Genomic DNA, 21,485 nt, shown 5'->3' with positions numbered 1-21,485 from the left:
TTTCAGAGTCATGGGCCCGAATTGGCGGATCACTGCGTAGTCCAGTTTGCTTTAGCAAGCTACAAAATGGATAAGCCCAAATCTGTTAGCCAATCGAAAGTTGAAAATGCTCTCAGGCTCAATTGAGCTCGGCTACATTACAACAAATGACCTTGAAAATGGTCAATCTTGAATTTTTTCCACTTGACTTATGAGCAAACTTTTAAGCTCAAAAGTGGTGACCATAGGGAAAGTGAGAGTAACACTTATTAACACTTATCACGGGATAAGCGGGGTCAAAAAATCAATAGTGGCACGAATATTTCTATCATTCATCCGCTACATTACTGCCTTTACTGAGGAAATCATGAGTGGCCCAATTCATAAATTGAAGCGGTAAAAAGTAAAAATAGCACGGGCTAGCCAGTTTTCGGACTAGTCATTCAAAAATAGCCCGTTTTTGCAAAGTCATTGAAAAATAGCCATTATTTTGCTGCAACATGGAAAGTTCCAGCATAATATACTGGAGATCGGTGCACCTGTGTATGAACTTCCAGCATATTATGCTGGAACTCCAACACGCGAAAAGTTCCCGTATAATATATCTCCAGTATATTATGCTGAACCGCTATATTATACTGGAGTATTTTTTCGAATTTTGAACAGTGTTTTCGTTCAAATTTATCTTTACATGAAAAGTGCTAAATTTCGAGTACTTTTAAAACTGTGGCTATTTTTGAATGACCACTTGTAAATCTATCTATTTTTGAATTTTCCCCGGTAAAAATGATTACTAGATTGCCACTTTTAGGCGGTATTAATTGGAATAAAACCAGCGCATACAAAGTAGTTGAAAAATAGTAGCTAGAGCTTAAAAATGGGCAAATAGTTGAAACATAGCCACGGCCACGGGAACTTTAGAAATTTTCTTTGGAGTTTGAACTTTTGCAAGTGAAACACCAAGACAGTGAGTTTTAAACTTATATGAGTTGCACTGTTGGAAGTCAAACTCCAATGTATCATGAATTTCAAACTTCTGTAAGTAAAACTCCAGGATTGTGAGTGAAACTTCAGAACAATATCCTAGAGTACTTGGAAAATTTCCTAAACTTCTATTACCATTCAAAATAACTTTAGGTATTCATTTGAACATCGTTCCCATAAATGAAACCCAAAGTTGATATTGTTAAGAGGTTGTAGCTATTGCTTTTGCCAACTGGCGAATGTGCAAAAATATCATCTTTGAGGGCCAGAGGAGGAAGTAGAACAATCGCGTAAGAAGTAAGAACTGAAAAAGAAGATGAAGAAGAATAAAAACAGATAAGACTGAATCTCCATTCAGGCCCACCTATATCTCTTCGTCACCTCACAGACACCATTAAAGTTGAAGAAGCTGATCCTCATACTCTACCAACATCTTTACCAGGGACCCAAGCAAGTACCATTTTACTGGAATTCAAACCCAGCCTGCACCATTTGTCTCAATCAACTCACCAATAAATCACTTTGTGACCTGTTAAAGCTCATGATTACTATAAACCGCACAAAAACCATTTTGATTCATTTCCAAAAAAGCAGCTGTCTTTAGACAAGACGAAGAGAGCAACATAGGCACAGTGTATAAAGTACATATATGTGACATCTTAAAACTATCCCACTTTCTTGTGAAAGTTGGATCTAAAAGATACAAAATCAGCAACTATCACAATACAAGTATATTTTCCCTAGCTTAACTAAGATATAGTAGAGGTCTATGTTTATCCAAAGAAAAATGGAAAAAGGTTTTGCAACCAGTATGTGAGTAGCAAATGACAATGACAGTTTTCTGTGAGGTGATCACAACTTCTGAATAACAACTGAATTGGCCAAGCCTGCTTGCTCAATTGTTTGGCTTGGATCACTAAGGATTTTAGGAGGAAAACCAACTGCCTGTAGTTGGTAATCCCCTGTGGCACTGGGCCTTGAAGCACCGATGAAGGCACGAATATCACCAACTGTATGATGGTAATTGAAGGGTGCAACTATGCGGGTTCCATCAGCAAGTCTAAGTTGAAGTGAGGTTGATGGCAATGATTCATCCACAAGGAACGTAGAAGGTGTTTGGGTGTTGATCGGGGCAGAGGCAGATAGCTCCGAAGTTGCTGCAGTTGAGCTGCTGCCGAGTGTTCTTCCCACTCCTTGAAATGGAACTTGAGGTTTCTCTGGTTCCTGCAAGTGCATGGAGGAAGCGAAAAAATGTAAGCTTTACTTCAACTGATGTAGGACATGTTTATAGACAATTATTGAGCTCCTATACAGAAAACGAGAGGAGTTGAGTTTGGGAGTTAAAGGGTGATAGTTAAAGGGTGCTCATAGAGGATAAAAGGTGATGGCATTTACAAGTACCATTTCTAGGAGAAAGCAGAAAACAGAATTATATTTCGTGATGGTTTTGCTCTCACGTCTGAAAATCAATCACATCTGATAATGTACAATGTCACTAAATGATAGACTCACGTCTCATATTTGTGTTTGCTTCATATTTTTTCCTCTGTTATCTTTCTGCCTCTATTTCTATTTCTTTATAATAATTGTTGCGTGAAAAGAGAAGAAGAGAAAATGTGCAATTTAGGGGTGAACATTCAATACTTACAGAGAAGTTCTCATCCCTTCTTATGAGGTTGCAATGCACTTGGGACCTACTATCTGCAGGTGCCAGCTCTCTTGGACATTCGGACTTCCCAATACTCTGCAAATGAGGCACACCATGACATTCAACAACAACGAAACCAGTAAAACCCCACGAGTGGGGTCTGGGGAGGGTAGTGTGTACGCAGGCCTTACCCCTACCCCGATGGAGTAGAGAGGCTGTTTCCGAAAGACCCTCAGCTCGAGGAGACAAAAAGACAAAATCAGTATCACCGCAGAAATCGTAGAAAAAGTAACAACAACATGGAAACTAGAAGATAGAGAAGAGGCACACCATGACATTGTTAAACTAAAATCATCTCTAACTGAAACTTGGTCATCAAATACGAGAAATGTACAAAAGAACAGTGAAGAACTCAGAGAAACAAGTGGGAAAGTCTTTGGAAGTAGATATTAGATAACCATAAGGCAAATTAAAACATAACCATTTTCCAGCTAAGTTTCAAACTTCAAACAAAGTAGAGTAGTAACCTCCATGATATACTACAAATGCGAGGTTTGAATACAAAAGCTATGCTGCATGGGCTTATTTACAGGTACATATTTGATACGGGTATACATGAGTATCCAATACGGGACTAGCAGTTTTTTCGCTAATTTTTAGAGTATTATGAAGAATCTGCACAAATCACCCATACCCATGTCACACCTATTCGACAAGGGTATGCAAACAAATGAAGGATCCATGTATGAGAAAGGACGAAGAGGCAACATGAATTGATGGATGCATAATTCTCAACAGTGGAAGGATAACGGAGAAAATGGACTATTTAGTTGGGCCTATTACGCATTAGACTTAGAAGGATCCAGCCACAGTGTCAGGCAATCTTTGGCCTTTTTCGTGGCTTTGTTTTCATTCTCACTTACCTCCAGAAAAGATGCATTTTCAGGATCATCCAATCTCCTCAAAGGACCATCATTTACAGTAAAACCATTTCTCCAGAAGATAATGTTATGTACAATGGACTCAGGAGGTTGAGGAGCTGGTGCAGGTACTGTCTCCCCTGCAAGCGTTCTCCCAGTTCCACTAAAGCTTCTTGAGCTTGAACTAGGACGGATACTTTCCAAAGGACCTTGCATTGCACCCATTTGCCTAGCTCGATCAAAGATGGAGTCCACATCATTCTGCTTTGAAGGGTCTTGAACAAGCATTCCACTGCAAACAAAAAATGTAGCCACAGTTAGGGGAAGAGATTGCTTCATGGCATTCAGCAGTTCTATGTAATCTTTCAAATTTTATTGATCAAATCAATTATTTTCAGAATATAGTCACAACGTAAAGAAAACGTCAATGGACACAAGATAACAAACATGACTGTATACTCGGTATCTTGAATATTTAAAAGAATTGGTTAATGTGCCGTCCCATCTACTCTTCTCCGCTTAAATACCACCCCCACCCCATAACAAAATGATCAGGAAAATCAATTTAAAGCAGATAGAAACGATGGAATCACCAGCTCAGTTCTAACAACTGGATAATTAGTACTAACACCTCCAACTAGAAATTTAATTTATTTTCCCAAAAGCACCTTCTAACGCGAAAACTGAATATAAAATTGCACAGCAAGGCGGCAAAAGGCCCTCCAAGTCTAGCAAAGAAAATGCAATCAGTTTCATATAAACGGCAAAATTTGACACGCAATAACAAATCAAGTAGATGAATAAAGACTTTTCAATTGAAATTCTTGTAAATTACAAGAAATGTATAAAATCCAGAAGTTAATACTCAGCTAGGTAACAACTAACAAGCAATTTGCGAATATGAAACAGCAATTAGTAGAGTAATAAATGAGAGGATAGGACAAAATAGAAGAGCTAGAGTTTTGAGAGAAATGATTGCCTCTTTTCACCACCAGTGTAGTATTCTTGGGGATTATCAGAGTCGCTGTCTGAATCGTGTCCAGAAGGACGGTTCAGATCAGATAGTGTTCGGATACCGCCGGCGGCGGCGCGTCCAGTCGACGGCTGCCTAGAGGGTTTCTTGCTATCCCGGGAAGACATTGCTTCTCTGCACTGCTGAAGATTCAGAGAGAGAGAAGAGGGATCGGGTATATGATTCCTTTCAATCAGCTATTGTTTTTTCGGTTTTTATTTTTATCTTTATTTTGACGAGCTTTGGTGGGTATCCACGTTTGTGCGCCCGATGCAGCCATTGATTAAAACAACCGTTAAGGGTCTAATTTGCCCTTATACTATAAATAGGTTTTATTTATTCCCGTTTGAGTTTCTTATCAAAAATATCCCCATCGTTGTACATTAATTGCACATTTATTCCTGTCCCGTTAAAAGCGCCCTCCCAAATTTTTAAAGAGCACGTGGCATCCTCTTATTGGGCCAACTGACCCGCCCCAACTCTTAATTAAAACCCGCCCGACCCAGCCATTAAACTTAGACTCATCGGTAAAATTTAGTCCATCTCCTTCAGAAAGAAAATACCTAGGGTTCATTCCCATCGCTATTTTAGCTCCATTGTAAAGTCTTTCTCTCCCATTTGCTTTCTTCTTAACTTCATAGAAGGGGTTGTGAAGGTTTTCCACCATAGCAAGTTTCCTCATGTCAGAAAGTAGTTATTCATCAAAGAGGAGGTGCCATTGCGGGGAAATTGCCAACCACTTCACTTCGACGACTCCATATAATCCTGGAAGGAGATTCTTTAAGTGCCCTAAACCTGATGTATGTATTATTTCTTTTATTCTGGTTCCATTTGATTTTTTCGATAATTTAATTTTCCCTTGTATTAGTGGTTCATAATTACAAGTTGTATGCTTTGTGTTGTAGATAAGCTCGTGCGATTATTGGGAATGGCAAGATGATGGGTTACTGGATCGAGCAATCATTACAATTAACAATATGAATTACAAATTGGATGCCGCTAATGTTAAACTCAACAATATGAAGTCGACGTTGGATGCGATTATTCTTGAAAGGGACAGATTAAAGGAAAGAGTGGATCGCTTGAAGGATTTAAAGAATTCGGAAGCGAACAAAGCTCGTAAATTGGAAGAGAAAGTCCTAAATATGAAGATCTTCATTATGATTTCATGGGCAACATTTATAGGATTTGTTGCTGCAATGCTAATGAAGTGAAGTTGATATATGAGGTGCAACTTTTCAAGTTTTTGTATTGGTACTTAAGCTGTAAACAATGAAGTGTTTCAGTTTTGTTTTAACTTGGTATTGGTACCAAGTCCTAAATATGAAGTCTTAACTTGGTGCCTTGTTTATGGGATATTAGGAAGTGTTTCCAGGTTCTTTAGTTCTGTTTTCAAATAGTGAACTTGGTGTATTAATTTCTTTTGCACTTGGTAAATGTGAACTTAGTTCTACTTGGTAAATATGTACTTGGTAAATATAAACTTGGTATTTCCAGGTTCTTTATTCTAGAATTGTTATCTGCTTATTGAAATGAGACACTGTCTATTTCATCCTTACTCATAAGACTAGCAGCAAATCGGACTGCATATTAGTACACTGAAATAAAACACTAAAATGAGACAAATCTGCATCTGCATAACATCTGAAATGAGACGAATCTGCATATTGCTTTACATCAGCACTAAAATCTGCATTTCGCTTAACAATAACTAAACAAATCTGCCTGCATATTGCTTAACAGTAACTAAACAAATCTGCCTAGAAGCACTAAACAAATACTTAAATCAACTGCATAATGCTTAACTTAGCAAATTTCAGTTTGATGGACTGTTGGATGCAAAATTATGACCCCCAAAAACTTACAGACCCTTGGTCATAATACGACCTCCAATTTACCATCAAATTAAACAAAAAAATAGCAGTTGATTATACTGTCAGAATGCAGTAACTACAAGCCCAAAAGACTTCAACTACCACACATCATTTGTTTCTCTTCCTTGGCACCAACTTCTCAATTTTTTGCCTACTTTGCATTTCCAATTATCTTCCAGTAATAGCAGCTTTTCTCTTCCATGTGAGGCTGCCTGGTAAGTAAGGAAGATTTGATGGAACACTTAAACCATTATGATCACCTTTGAATGCAATTACCCTTGATCCTGAAGGTTGTGATGGTTGTTGTCTCTGTTGAAGCCTTATTTTTTTCTTCTGACACAACCATAGGCCTTATAGCTGGTTCATTTTCTAGTTCTGGATGCTCAAAAGCAGGAAATGAACTGCTTGAAGTCTCACTATAGACACCTGGTGTAGGCATGAAAACAAACTCTGGGCTTTGACTTGCTTGACTACATTGGGGTGCAGTAAGGTTGATTTCTTCTTGTGGATGTTGCCCCACTTCTTCATCTTCATCAAGAATTCTTTGCCTTTTCTCCTTGTTGGGTGGCTATTAAACAAGTTAGAGATGTTAGATAAATCCATTAATGAGTAAATGAAATTACTAAATTACTTCCTACCTTGTCACATCCCCTAGCATTATGCTTTGTCTCTCCACAATTGCTGCATGTCATAACTCTTCCCTTCCTAGAAACTCCCCACTCACCTTGTCGTTTGATTGCTTCATCTTTTTGCCTTGATCTCTTGATTTTAGGCCTCCCAGCCAGCTTGACTAACTCGGGTGGTTCATTGCTTGAGATTCTTCAACTCTCCAAAGTTTTTCACCCCTGACTGGCTGCAATTTGTGTTTATAAGTAAGCATGTATGCTTCTTTGCTATACTACCAATTTATTTCCTTCAAAGGATCCATCTTCTTGTACTGAATTGCTTTTATGGCATGGGGGCATGGAATTCCAGTGAGATCCCATCCCCTAAATGTGCATCTCTTCACAGCCATATTGACAGTGTGCATATCTCCCTCTTCTCTGACTTCATATCCAAATTCACCATTGGAGTTAACAACATATCTATTAGCTATCTTCAGGTACTCATTGTATAACTTCATGCTATGTGGACCGAAAGATGTAGCCCATAAACTAGCAGATTCTTCTCTCTCCCTCAACTGGTTCATAAGCTTAATCCTTATATCCTCAAGCATGTTAATGACTGGCTTCTGCCTAGCTTCTAAAATCCATGCATTTACGGATTCTGTGAAATTATTGTCAACTCTTTGGTTCTTACACACTGTGTCAAAATAGGCTCTACACCAAGCTTGAGGAGGATATTTGAGTAAGGCTTCTGCAGCTTCCTTATCCAGTTTACCAATGCTCTTCAACTGGTCCTTGAAGTCTTCCTCATATGAGCACCATGAACACCATCATAACAACTTCTTGAACTCATCTGTTCTCCATTTTTTGTACCAGTTTGCCTCAATGTGTTTAACACAATATCTATGATTTGAGTCTGGAAGCACATTATGGACTGCCTGAATCAATCCCTACATAAAATAAATTCAAATAAGAATAGTTAAAGGACACAAATAAGATAGACTTAACAGTAAGAAATAAATAACTAGAATGGGAAGACTACCTTCTGCATGTCTGATGTTGGGTATATTTCTATATGTTTTGATGTTACTTTACCCATGTGTTAACCGCTTTTTGTTGCTATTTGGTGTTAAAAATACCCAACATGGTTTAATTATTGGTTTTATGACTAATTGAGTTGTGTGTGAAGATTTAGGGTGTTTGGAGAGCAAAAATATAAAGAAAAGATGCTCCAAGTAGAGGAGAAGAGGGTGGATGCGTCGCATCCAACCTTGGAAAGAAGGTTACTTGGTACACCCTTAGCAGTGAAGTCAGCCCATAGTATCCGCACCTGGGCGAAGCATCCACCCTAGCATGCGAAGCTGAGAAGTGGAGGACGAGGTGGATGCAAAGCATCGACCCCAGCACCAATCCCTGAAGCTGAGTCGGACTAGGAATAGGAGAACTTTGGCCCACGACTTTTGTACGCAATATATAGGCCAAAAACGCCCCTTTTAGGTCATCTAACACACTTTTTGAAGGGAATTCAACCTAGGGAGAGCAAGGAGCTGCCGTGGAGGCCGGGTTTCATCTTTTTTCCACCAAACTTTGTAATTTTATGGTTCTTTGTATGATTTTGCTACCATGTCTATGTGGAGCTAAACTTCACGTTCTAGGGTTGTGGTTCTTTCATGACTATTGTTATTCGGATATTGATTTTGATTTCTTAATTTGTTGTATTGGTTTATTTATTCAATCGTGCGCTTAATTATTTGATTGCTTGATCACCAATTGAATACTATCTACGAATCTAGGGTTGAACTCGAAAGTGGGAATTCTAGATTGCATATAGGATTGAGTAGAGCAAGTTCCTGAACATGGGCATCGGGGAACGGATTCGCGGTTAGGATAGACATATACCTAATTGCCTTGCTTGGTTGATTTACAGGAACTATAAATGCACTCTTGTTAGTTCTAATTCCATAGACATATAGGCGTTAGGTTATCTTGAATAGGCGAGTAAGAATTCGACAGATTTGTATGAGCAATATTAACCCTGTTAACTAATAAACTAGATAAATTAGTTAGTCAATTCAATTGAAGAATACAATAGGAATGTTAGATATCCCATAACCCTAGATCGTTTTCATCACATTGATAATATAAAAATCTGCTCTTCCTCTGTTTATAGTTCATTAGTTATTTTCTTTCTAGTTTAATTACTTTAGCAAATCCTTATTTAGATAATTATGATAGTCTAATTTAGTTAATAGTTAATCACAAGTCCTCGTGGGTTCGACATCCGACTTTTAGTCACTTTATTGTTTGACGATCGCGTATACTTGCGTGTGCGTTTGGCCGCAACAATGTCTGACATGAAGGTAATCCCTTTACCCTCTTTGAGATCCAATGACCTTTGAAGATATTCCAAGAACCAATTCCATGTTCTCCTAGTTTCCTTATCTACAATTGCCCAAGCTAGAGGATAGGTTTGGTTATTACAGTCCAAACCAACATCAATTAACAATTGACCTTTGACTTTCCCTTTAAGAAAGGTCCCATCCAAGCCAATGAAAGGTCTCATGAAACCTTCCTTAAAACCCATCTTAAGAGCATGGAAGCAAATATACATTCTCAAGAATCTTCTAACACCTTGAGCAAGTGCATCCTTTGACAAGTTAATGATCACATCAATCCCTGGATTACTTTCTCTAAGTTCATTGGCATATGCCTCAATTTTATTGTATCCATCTGTAAAACTGCCTTCTAGTTTCTCTAAAATCTCTCTTTTAGCCCTCTTACACTTTCCACAACTGACATTTGTATTAAACACATTTTTTATATCTGCTCTCATCGCTTTAATCTTATACATAGGATTATCTTGCAGCTTTTTCTTGAAGTAATGTTCAAGTGTATGATAATCAACCCTACTATTATCAAATGCTTCATCACAAGTATGCTCTGATTTTAATGTCTTTATCCTAACCCCTGGAAGGTTTCCATCCCCGAAAATGAGAATAACAAAAGGGCAACCAGGAACACATTTGTACCTTAATCTTTCTTTATCACTTTTTTCTTGTTTTAAATCCTTTTTGTTTGCCAGGGCATAGAAGTTAATATATTTTCTTGCTTCAGATATGTCCTTGAAGCTCATACCCTTATACAATTCCTTGTAATTGTGCAGTCCAACATCAATTTTTCTATTTTTTTGACATGCAATTATTTGTAATTCCTCAGAATCATACTCTACCTCATCACCCTCACTGTCATTGTCACTCTCACCCTCACACTCAACCTCACTACAATCTGTACCAACTTCAGTTAGTGATGGATGTGAATCAGAATAATGGACAACATTAGGAACATTAACAGATAATTCACATTCATCTACTGCATAGAAGTTAAGACACTTAAACTCATCAGATATTAAAGACAATAAATGTCTTATCCCAAAATCATCCACTACTTCATAATAGTTACCAAAAGGTCCATTTAAATTAGTTGTTGAACACCAACATACATCAATTCCCCAGTACTTATTTACTAGATCAATAAAGGAAATAAGGTCAGAGTCATAACCTTCCCAAGAGTGAACAAGCTTCTTTGAATATAACACATGGGGTTTTCTGATCCAATCCCCACCATGATGGAACATTATGTCCGCCAAAGTCATCTTTAATATCCTGAAAAGTCAAGAAAATAAACGACTGTTATGATTGAACAATAATGTGCAATGAATATGGCAACAAAACTGAAATACAGGTTAAACAATGAAGAAATGCTATAAAAAATGAAGACTGTTAAACTGAAAACTCTAAAATAATGAAGACTGTTAAAATAAAAATCTATAAAGAAAAGGTTAAACTAAAAGACTGTTAAACTGTTAAAAAATGAAGACTATTAAACTGTTAAAACAATAAAGAAAATCTATAAAGAAAGGTTAAATTGAAAGCTCTAAAAAATGACTGTTAAACAATAAAGAAAGTGTTATCAAACAATAAATTAATCGACCGCAAGGAAAGACAAACATGGGGAACCAGAAAAATAAAAAAATATGCTACAACAGGACCACATACAATAAGAAAGTGAAGTCCCACTAGCTTTAAAATATTCAGTTGGGGTCAACAACCATACACCGACAAAAAATACCTTAAACCCCAAACTTAAGACCGCACAATCTCAGTTCTGCTACCAATTTTTTTATTAAACAAACAAAAAGGCCAAAAACACATAGACCACAAACTACACAAAAATCCATAAACAAATCTGTCTCGAATAAACCTTAACGAAAAATCCACCTAGACAACCCATGCAAACAAAATCCACTCATAAATAACATAGCCAACGGTAAACTTTAACAAGATTAAAGAACGAAATCCCTAAAGGTTAAAGAAACCATAACAAGATTAAAGAACAAAATCCCTAAAGGTGACTAATTCGCGGCAAATTTAAGCAAGAAAATACATATAACAGCTTAAACAAACAGTTACTTGAAGAAAGCAATTATCTTTAACTGCAGTTGTAGAAGAAAGCATGTGGAATGAATTGATTGTAATGGGAGCGCGATGAACCCTAGGTATTTTCTTTCTGAGGGAGATGAAAAGCTCGAGGGAAAATGGACTAAATTTTACCGATGGGTCTAAGTTTAATGGCTGGGTCGGGCGGGTTTTAATTAAGAGTTGGGGCGGGTCAGTTGGTCCAATAAGAGGATGCCACGTGCTCCTTAAAAATCTAGGAGGGTGCTTTTAACGGGACATGGATAAATGTGCAACTAATGTATAACGCTGGTGATATTTTTGATAAGAAACTCAAACGGGGGATAAATAAGACCTATTTATGATAGTATAAGGACAAATCAGACCCTTAACCGTTAAAACAATATCGGAAAAAGGCCAAAAATATTCCTCTAACTATGAGAAGGAGAGTAATTTTGCTTTTATTTAAAATTAAATCCCAACATATCCTTATTATTAGTGAATTGGTTCAAATTTATCTCTCAAAATAGAAAATACACTAAATTTGCCCTCCATTTAACTTTCATTCCAAATATGCCCTTACTATAAGTAGACTGACTCATATTTACCCCTTAAAATTAACAAAATTTATTTTTTCCAATCAATTTTCCGATCAACCCTTTTATTTAGGGTAAAAAATATAATTTGACTTTTATTTCTAAAACAACGAGAGAAAGAATAAAAAGAAAGGGGGAAAAAAGAATATATACATTTTCTTTTTCAGAAATACATATCAAAAGCAGATTCATAAAATATTTTATTTTATTCAAAAGATAACTAATAAATCTTCTTCTGCCTTTAAAAATTAATACTTTTTTGTCTACGCAATTATTTTTAGGTTCTTAAAGATTATTTATTTTCCTATGAAAAAATAATTGATTATTTGGAATTGGTATTCTATTTAATTATTCTTAAATTTCAGGAGAGAAAAAAATTTAAATAAGAGAAAGATAGGAATATGTTGAGTAAGTAGATATTTTTGGTTTTTTAAACTATTTTGGATATGTGTAATTTTTTTGGTTAAATTTTTCACAAGAAATATTTTGCGTTAAGATTATTGTCTTGAAAGGTGGCACTCCATCTTGATAGTAAAATATATTTTAAATGGGTAAAAATAAAAAGTTGTTAGTGTTAGAAAAATATTTTGATAACTCAAAAAGAAATATCCAAATTGATGCCTAGGTTCATTCTTTTGATATTATGTTAATGGGTATTTATTATACAGTCATATAAATATATTTTAATGTGTGTAACAGTAAATTAGAATAACTTTGAATATAATTGTCACGACCCAATCTTCCTCTGTAAGATGTCGTGACGGCACCTAGTCTCTAAGACTAGGTAAGCCTAACGATTGCGAATAACTGAAATAACAACTGATATAACGACTAAACCTCAACAACAACATGTATATATATATAGATAAAATCGGAAAACTGCCGCTCGACATGTACAAGTAAAATCCACACCTTCGAGTATAAACACTCCCAACCCGGTAGTCACAAGTCACAAGCTCTAAGGAATATACTAACTGTCTCTATACATCAACATCTAAGAGAATAAAGAAGAAAGACAACATAAGGATAGAGGGGGACTCCGAGGTCTGCGGACGCTAGCAGATATACCTAGAAGTCTCCAAGCAGCAGCACACGCGCTCTACTGATATCGGGGCTGGTAGGAGTACTTAGGTCTGCACATAAAATATGTGCAGAAGAGTAGTATGAGTACACCACAACGGTATCCAGTAAGAGCCAAGTCTAACCTCGGTAGAGTAGTGACGAGGTTAGGTCAGGGCCCTACTGGAATATAACAATTAAGGTAGTTGAAATAGTAATATAATGAAAAGTCTGAGAATTTAACAATATGAAATTACAGAAAAGTAACAACACAACACATATGGGTAAAAGACAGGGGCGCTCCCAAGGTACTGCCTCGTAGTCCTAAAAGTAAATATGCAACAGGGGAGCTCCCGAGGTACCGCCTCGTAGTTCCAAAAGTAAATATGCAACAGGGGAACTCCTGAGGTACCTCCTCGTAGTCACAAAAGCAAATACACAGCTTATGGAACAACGAATTCACAGCAAGAAATCCTACCATTAAAGACTAAATACAAAATCAAGAAAAAACAGGAATTCAACTAAGCATGCTATACAGATTTCAAATAAGCATTTAAGACACATGCGATATTATGCTAAACATGATAACTACACATGCTGGGATAACTCATTTAAGATATAACAGGTTACTATTCAATAAAAAAACTAAATTTTCAATAATTAGCCCGTGTACGCACTCGTCACCTCGCGTACACGGCACTCACATATCACAAATTATTACAACAGTACCAAATCCTAAGGGGATTTCCCTACACAATGTTAGACAAGTCACTTACCTCGAACCAAGCTCAATCAATCAATAAGAATGCCTTTTCCTCGACTTTTCAACTCCGAATAGCTCAAATCTAGCCAAAAGAAATTTCATACTATAAGTATAACTATAAGAAACTAATCTAATTAATGAAATCAAGACTTTACCAAGAAATTAGAAAATCGCCCCAAAAAGTCGACCCGGGGCCGCATTTCGGAATCGAGTAAAAGTCACAAAATACGAGCACACATTCAACCACGAGTTGACTAACACTAAAATTACACAAATCCGATACCAAAACCTCGATTAAAATCCCAAAATTCGGCCTAAGGATCTTCCACCTTTTCCCCTTAATTTCTCAACCCAAATCCTTAATTAAATGATGAAATTAGCGATGGATTAGTGGATATTAATAAGAACAAGTCAAGAATCCTTACCAAAATGTTTCCTCTGAAAAACCCTCAAAATTTCGCCTTAATCCGAGCTCTCTAGGTTCAAGAATGGAGCATGAAATTACACCCTGGAAATTGGCCCTTTTCTGCCCTAGCAATTTCACATCTTTGGGCTCACAGTCGCACATGCGATGCTGCACCTACGGAAATTCCATCGCAGGTGATGATTCCACTTAATGCTAGAAATTCCACTTCAGCGGAGACCTTTCAGCTTCTGCGACCATAGCCTAGACTGCCTCATCCACTTCTGCGATCACACCCCGCATCTGCGAATGCGCGGATGCGGCTTTTCCTTCGCACCTGCGATCCTAGTTGGCCTGACTCACTCACGCTTCTGCGGCGCCGCACCTGTGGCCCAACGTGCGTAGGTGCACTTGCACCAGACACTGCCAAGCTTCAGCAATCTATCACAACTCCAATTCGATCTGTTAACCACCCAAAATTAACCCGAGGCCCCCGGGACCTCAACCAAACATACCAATGATCACGCCCAACTATGCCTTGTAAAAAAAGGACTAAGCAGTCGCTGCAAATATAATCCGGTTCAAGTTCGAAGTCGAATCCCACAGGGAACTAACCTATTTACTACAAATTTTAACATTGCTAATGATAAGCTCACACAATTCCCGGATGCAAGATTTTTAATGGATACTGGGTAGAGTTTAGTTAACTAAGGAAAAATGACAATAAAACTAGCAATAATCAAGAATAAAGTTGAATTCAATGGTAAAAGGGTCTAGGGCTATTGATTTCCCCAGTTGTCGGATTAATTCCTGACACGTTAGCTATAATCTCGTCGTAACACTCTATAAGGAGTATGAGTTCTGGGTTACCGCAATTATCTCTCGATCAATTACGATAAATTACTAGAAGCGTTCTCTTGAACTACTCTATCTAACAATTTATGCAACTCAGAATTATCCCACCAAATCTTCGTTATCTCTAACCCTGCTTTTAAATTCAAGTAATTAATCTCTTAACTTACCCGAAAGTGGTGTTGTTCAACAACAATCTAACCAAGTGTTCTTTCTCAAGCAACACAAGATAACTAGACATGATTAATCAAGGGCCCTTTCAATTAATCACAAGACAACACGTAGTTGAACAATCATAAAGTAAAAACGGCTCAATTATATCAAAACAGAGTCAAGACTTCATCCAACAATTGGTTCCATCAACCCTAGATGACGGGTTTAGCTACTCATACTAATAGATAAAAATTCACTATAGAAAGTCATAATCAACAATGGCATTAAGAAGAAGAAGATGAAAACTCTTAAGGAAATTCTCTGTCTCCCTCTCGTGTTCTTGCCTCGAAAATCTCTCTAAAAACAGCTATCTTTCTCTTCTGGGCGAATTAGGCTTCATAGAGGTTTAGGTTAGTCGCCTTGGGAATTACATAATTGACCCTGGGTTATTGGTCTTTGTCAGTCCGTCCGCGGTCGCGGATTTGACCGCGGATCCGGCCGCGAATTTCACCCAGTATTCTGCCTCTAGTGCGCGGCAAATGAGCGGTCAATCCGCGGCCGCGCACCTGGAGGGGACTTCGCCACTTGATTTTCTTTCTTCTTTTCGACCGTGCTAACCTCCGATTGGCCTTCCACGCTCCATATTGACTCCAAAACACTCTTTAGCTTCCTCATAGCTCGGAGTGGCTCCTGCAAAGCATAAAATTCTTAATTAGAGCAATTTGTTATCTTTTAGCATTCAAATATCAATAAAGTGCGGCTAAATTAAAGTGTAAATAGTATCGAAATTGCATAAATATAGCCTACTATCGACACCCCACACTTAAACCATTGCTCGTCCTCGAGCAATCAAACCACACTCTACAGAGGCTTATCTTTCCTGAGTGACTTCCCTAACTCGTCACACCAAGAATATTCCACATAGATTGAGTGCATTAGTGTAACATCTACACTTCAAGAGTTGACTCCCGCGAGCCACGTAATTTTCCTAACCGACTTACTTACTCCAACTCAGAGGTCCATACTCACCTCTTCTTCGTGAATCAAGTGCCTGCTCACACCCAAAGAGACTCATTCCACAATCAATAAAATGCACGCACACTGAGGAACTTCAAAATGAACAGAATTCACTCACCCTCAGAAATGATATTCTTGTGCCACAGAAAATGCTCCATAGGCTTTCCCGTAGTGTACTACTCTACTAATTGAGCTCATTTAGTCTAGGATCACGTAGGACTTTATTTGGTTGTAATATAGGCTGCGGGACGGGTAGGATACATTTGAATATAAGAGTGACTACACCTCCCTAAGCACTTTAATACATGTACTTTAACATTCAAGCCCATACTTAAGTTAAACCAATATTTCCACCTTCAACACCACATATATCACCCCATACTTCTTTGAGCACAATCACCTTAAAAACCACCAAAGAAATATTAATAATCAACATAATGCACTATTAACATTCTTTTTTCAATTCAAGCAGCTTTTTCAACAAGGTGCACCTTTCTCCTTATTTCCCTAGTTCCACTCAAAAAGCCCCACCAACTACCCCACAATTTATCCTTTATAGATTCATAGTAATTCAAGTGCTTACGAGAGGTAAAGGGTTCAAATAGATGGTCAATTCAAACAAGGGATAAGGCTTGTAATGTGGTTACCAAGGAAACAGGATTACAGGCTCAACGGGGTTAACTACGATACATAACAAATAGGTGGGTGGAATATATATATGGTTCAACAAAGAAATGCCTATATCACTTCCCAGACTAAACAAGACTACCATTTCGTTTTGTAGACACGCGGGGCAAGTTCTAGGCATCAACTGTCGTGCACATAATACAACAAGCCTCACACACACATGGCACATGACTCCCTCCAGATTGGGTCATCAAACACTCTGATCAAGGTACTTAAGCCAAATTAAGAACATACAGTTTAAGGCATTCTTACAAGAGTCAAAAACTAAGCCTAAACGTCACACTAAAGTACCCGCTATATTCTAGGCATTACGATGTTATGAGATCCTATTTCTATTTTCGCCCATAGCCCACAAGTTCCTAACTAACAATAAAAAAACTAACTACACCCGGTTCAAATGAAACCCTTGGAAAAGGACCGTGGCTTAAAGAAAAACCAAGGGGGAATTGATACACTACTACAAAAGAAAATCTTTTTGCTTGTTTTTCTTCGACTTTAGTCCCTCAAGAAACCCGTCAAATGATATCCATCATCGGGACAAGTCAAAAATGATTTATGTAAATAAACTACGAAACTATTCTATATACAACATACAAACAAAGTATCCCCCACCCCACACTTAAAATAATGGCATGTCGCCATGTCATACAAAATAAAGTAACGCGAGGTAAAGGAACTTCCCTGGTAGATCAGTCTTGATCGGAGACAGTGCCGGGGTCGAGATGGCACGCCCTCCCCAGCGCACGCAGGAAGCCCATTATTTTCTTCTCCGACTTCGCATTTTGGGTGGCCAAGGTATCAACTCTCGCGCCCAATTCCGTGACGGAAGTGCGCAGCCCTGCCATTTCCTGTTCTAAGGCTGTCATTCGCGTACTCCATCTGACTGGAGATGGTCCTTCAACCGCAGCAACTTGTTCCTGTGGGGGTGAGGAAGGCCCAACTTCCTCCTACTCTCATTGCCCTCCTCCGACGCCTTAGAATCATCACTATGAGTCGCACCGGTTACCACCGGTTCCTTCCCAATGGTCACTTTGTCTGCCCGGAACTTTGCTTCTTTCTTCACCTTGCCATCCACATTTGGGTCCTCTGGCACCCTTACTGCCCGGCTTAAGCTAGTGACCAGAGAGAGGAAGAAGAACCCATACCTCTTCAGTGTTGAACAGATGAACATCTCAGACTGAATAACCTTGGCCACATCAAAATCGTGGCCATTCATGAAGCACCAGATCAAGGCAGCTCTCGGACCATTTACCTTAGTGGTGTTGTGGGATGGCAGCAGTCGACTATTGATGAGGTACAACCAACACTTTCCTTCAAAGGTGAGTGAGGCTGAGTGCAGCTTCGATCCTGGCACAACCCACACTACCTCTTCGTCGGTTACACAGATAATTCTGAAAAACAGGTTCCAATTTGTTGGTACTCACCGGTAATCATCATAGTAATCCACCTCCCCATTGAATACAGGCAATCGATACACTCCCCTGATGGATTCTATCGAGGAATTTACCCCCTTTTGTCGCACAATGCAGATGTGATTCTCATGCTCAGAGCAGTTGGCGTAGAATTCCCGGACAAGCATCAAGTTACCCTCCTCCGGCTCTTCGAAGAAGATATCCAGCCTGCGCCTGATCAACTCCCTATACATATTAGGGCACTCAGCCTGGAGGGACCCCCTGTCAATTCCCCTTTCCGGTACAGGCTTTGTAGTAGCCTTTAGACTAAAACGGTCCTGGACAGCTCTAGAGACAAACCTGGTACGATCAAACTGAGCTGAACTGGCCGGTGCCCGTGCCCTGGATGAGCCTCCATGACCACTTGACGAGGCACCGGTATTGCGTCTCTTCTTTGAAGGTCTCATGGTACCTACACAACAAACACCACTATCAATAATTGGTGGAATATGTGAACCAAGGGCGGTTACTCAGACTTCACTCGCACAATTGGTCACAATTTATACTAAAAACTCATTGTGGCAATTCAACAAACATTTACTGTGCATAGGCCCCCCAATTTACCCAAAGACCTAATTAAACTTCCATTCTTCACAACTCAACAAAGTTTTCCTCAACCCAACTAAATCTATTATCCTCACATGCCAACATATATACTAACAATCCAAATCAAAGATAAGAGTACCCATAACTTCTATTATCCTACACTTACAATAGAAGAGGAAAAGAATGGAAAAAATTGAAAAAAAAACTAAAAAAAAAAGAAAGTAGAAGCATGTTACTTACTTGAAGATCTTGTGAGGAATGGAGCTTGGGGAGTGGTTGAGAGAAGAGGAAGAAGGAGAGAAGATTTTGTTGATTTGAGAGATTGGGAGAGAAGAAGGGGAAGGGGTATGCGTTTTTTTTGTTTTGGGGAAGGGGGTTGGGAGGGGGGGGGGGGGGTTAAGTAAAAAAAATAATTAAAAGGGGAGAAGAGAAAATAAATTTAACTGAACCTGAACGGCGCCTCATCCGCAGTCAATCCGCGGCGGCGGATGTGAGACAATGACCAGTGCAAAAACCGCGGTTGAATCTGCGGTTGAATTCGCGGCCGCAGATTTCTACCTCCAGAATATTTTTTGCTTTTTCTTATTTTTGCTTATCTCCGGGATAATTTCGCCACCCCGAGTCCTTCCGCTGTGCATAGTTTCATCCCTGCACATTAGTAGATCGGTCAATATTGTCACCGTTCAAAATCAATTCCAAAAATAAGACAAAGAAAAATAATGGGTTGCCTCTCAAAAAGCGTTAATTTTACGTCGCGGCACGACGATTTACAACAAACCATGGGTTGCCTCCCAGGAAGCGCCTGATTTAACATCGCGGCACGACGCATGCTTTCATTATTACTCTTCGCTCGTGTATTGGGGCTCTTCCAAAAATATCACCACTCTATCCCCCTTTTCTTCGACCATTCCAAGGTAATGTTCAACCTTTCCCCATTCACCGTGAACTTATTTTTTCCATCTTCGGATTCAATTTCTACTGCTCCACTTGAGAACACTTGCACTACTCTGAAGAGTCCTGACAATCGGAACTTCAATTCACCTGAAAACAATCTTAATCTCGAGTTGTATAACAACACTAGATCTCCGGGTTTGAAGTTTCGATCTAGAATATGCTTATCATGCATCATTTTCATCCTTTCTTTGTACAATCCTGAATTCCTTGAGTTCATGTAACTCAGTGACTCTACTGGTGCCTGCGGTCTCCATATCCAAATTCAACTGCTGGAGTGCCCAAAGGGCTTTATGCTCAAGCTCCACCGGAAGGTGGCATGCTTTTCCAAACACCAACTTGTATGGTGACATACTAATTGGAGTTTTAAATGCTGTGCGGTACGCCCATAATGCATCATCCAGCTTCTTTTCCCAATCAGTCCTTGTCGTATTCACTGTCTTGGTCAGGACACTTTTGATTTCCCGGTTTGACACTTCAACTTTCCCGCTCATCTGTGGGTGATAAGGTGTGGCCACCTTATGGCGAACTCCATACTTTTCCAACAGCCGTGCGAACCCTCTATTGTAAAAATGGGTTCAACCATCACTGATTATAGCTCTCGGGGTGCCAAAACGTGTGAAGATATTTTTCTTTAGGAAGCCTGTCACCCCTTTTGCATCATTGGTTGGGAGAGCCACAGCTTCAACCCATTTGGAGACATAGTCAACTGCCACCAGTATGTATTTGTTACCATACAAGCTGACGAATGGCCCCATAAAGTCAATCCCCCACATGTCGAATACCTCCACCTATTGAATAGTAGTCATCGACATCTCGTGACATCGAGATATGTTACCTGTCCTTTGGCACTCATCGCAACTTTTCACCCAAGCATGGGCATCCTTGAACAGAGTTGGCCAATACAAACCCGATTCCAATACCTTAGTCGTTGTCCGAATTCCTCCGAAGTGTCCACCATATGGTGAAGCATGGCAAGCCTGCAAAACAGAATGTTGATCTTTCTCGGGGATACACCTACGGATCATGTTATCTACACATATTTTAAAAAGTAGAGGTTCATCCCAATAATAAGACTGACAATCGCGAAAGAACTTTTTCTTTTGAATTGAAGAGAGTTCATAAGGTACATTACCACTTGCTAAATAATTAGCAATATCAACATACCATGGCGTCTCCTCCATTGTCACTGCTAGTAACTGTTCATCCGTGAATGTAACTGTTATATCTTCAACCTCTACCTTCTTTTCAACTCCTTCCAACCTTGAGAGGTGGTCTGCTACTTGGTTCTCTGTCCCTTTTCTATCACGGATCTTCAGATCGAATTCTTGTAGCAAAAGAACCCAGCGGATCAAGCATGTCTTTGACTCCTTCTTTGCTATCAAGTACCTAATTGCTACATGGTCAGTATAGACAATAACTTTTGAACCAATCAAGTACGACCTGAATTTGTCGAATGCAAAAAGTACCGCCAACATCTCCTTTTTCATCACAGTGTAATTGAGTTGTGCACCGCTTACGTCGTTTTCGC

At 38.9% G+C, this 21,485-nt stretch overlaps 1 protein-coding gene across 1 annotated transcript; it reads right to left on the bottom strand.

The window, feature by feature from the left end:
• Window positions 1,509–4,797, bottom strand: LOC109223876 (plant UBX domain-containing protein 4-like). The gene is made up of 4 exons (XM_019388346.1): window positions 4,511–4,797; window positions 3,535–3,823; window positions 2,612–2,707; window positions 1,509–2,187 (listed from the first exon to the last, which is right to left on the bottom strand). Exons 1-4 carry the CDS (start codon window positions 4,669–4,671, stop codon window positions 1,816–1,818), a joined length of 918 nt encoding a protein of 305 aa, XP_019243891.1. The 5' UTR covers window positions 4,672–4,797; the 3' UTR covers window positions 1,509–1,815.

This window comes from Nicotiana attenuata, chromosome 3 (genome assembly GCF_001879085.1).
Source record: "Nicotiana attenuata strain UT chromosome 3, NIATTr2, whole genome shotgun sequence".
Classification (NCBI taxonomy): Eukaryota; Viridiplantae; Streptophyta; class Magnoliopsida; order Solanales; family Solanaceae; genus Nicotiana; species Nicotiana attenuata.
The sequence above is the reverse complement of the archived record's forward strand: the minus strand, read 5'-3'. Positions and strand labels throughout refer to the sequence as shown.

What these genes read in the sequence shown, in the direction of transcription:
- LOC109223876 (XM_019388346.1), bottom strand. Translation starts at nt 4,671, where the DNA reads ATGTCTTCCCGGGATAGCAAGAAACCCTCTAGGCAGCCGTCGACTGGA. An exon ending in TACACTGGTGGTGAAAAGAG is followed by an intron (nt 3,824 to 4,510) that starts GCAATCATTTCT and finishes TTTTGTTTGCAG; the next exon opens with TGGAATGCTTGTTCAAGACC. An exon ending in GAAGGGATGAGAACTTCTCT is followed by an intron (nt 2,188 to 2,611) that starts GTAAGTATTGAA and finishes ATGCACTTGCAG; the next exon opens with GAACCAGAGAAACCTCAAGT.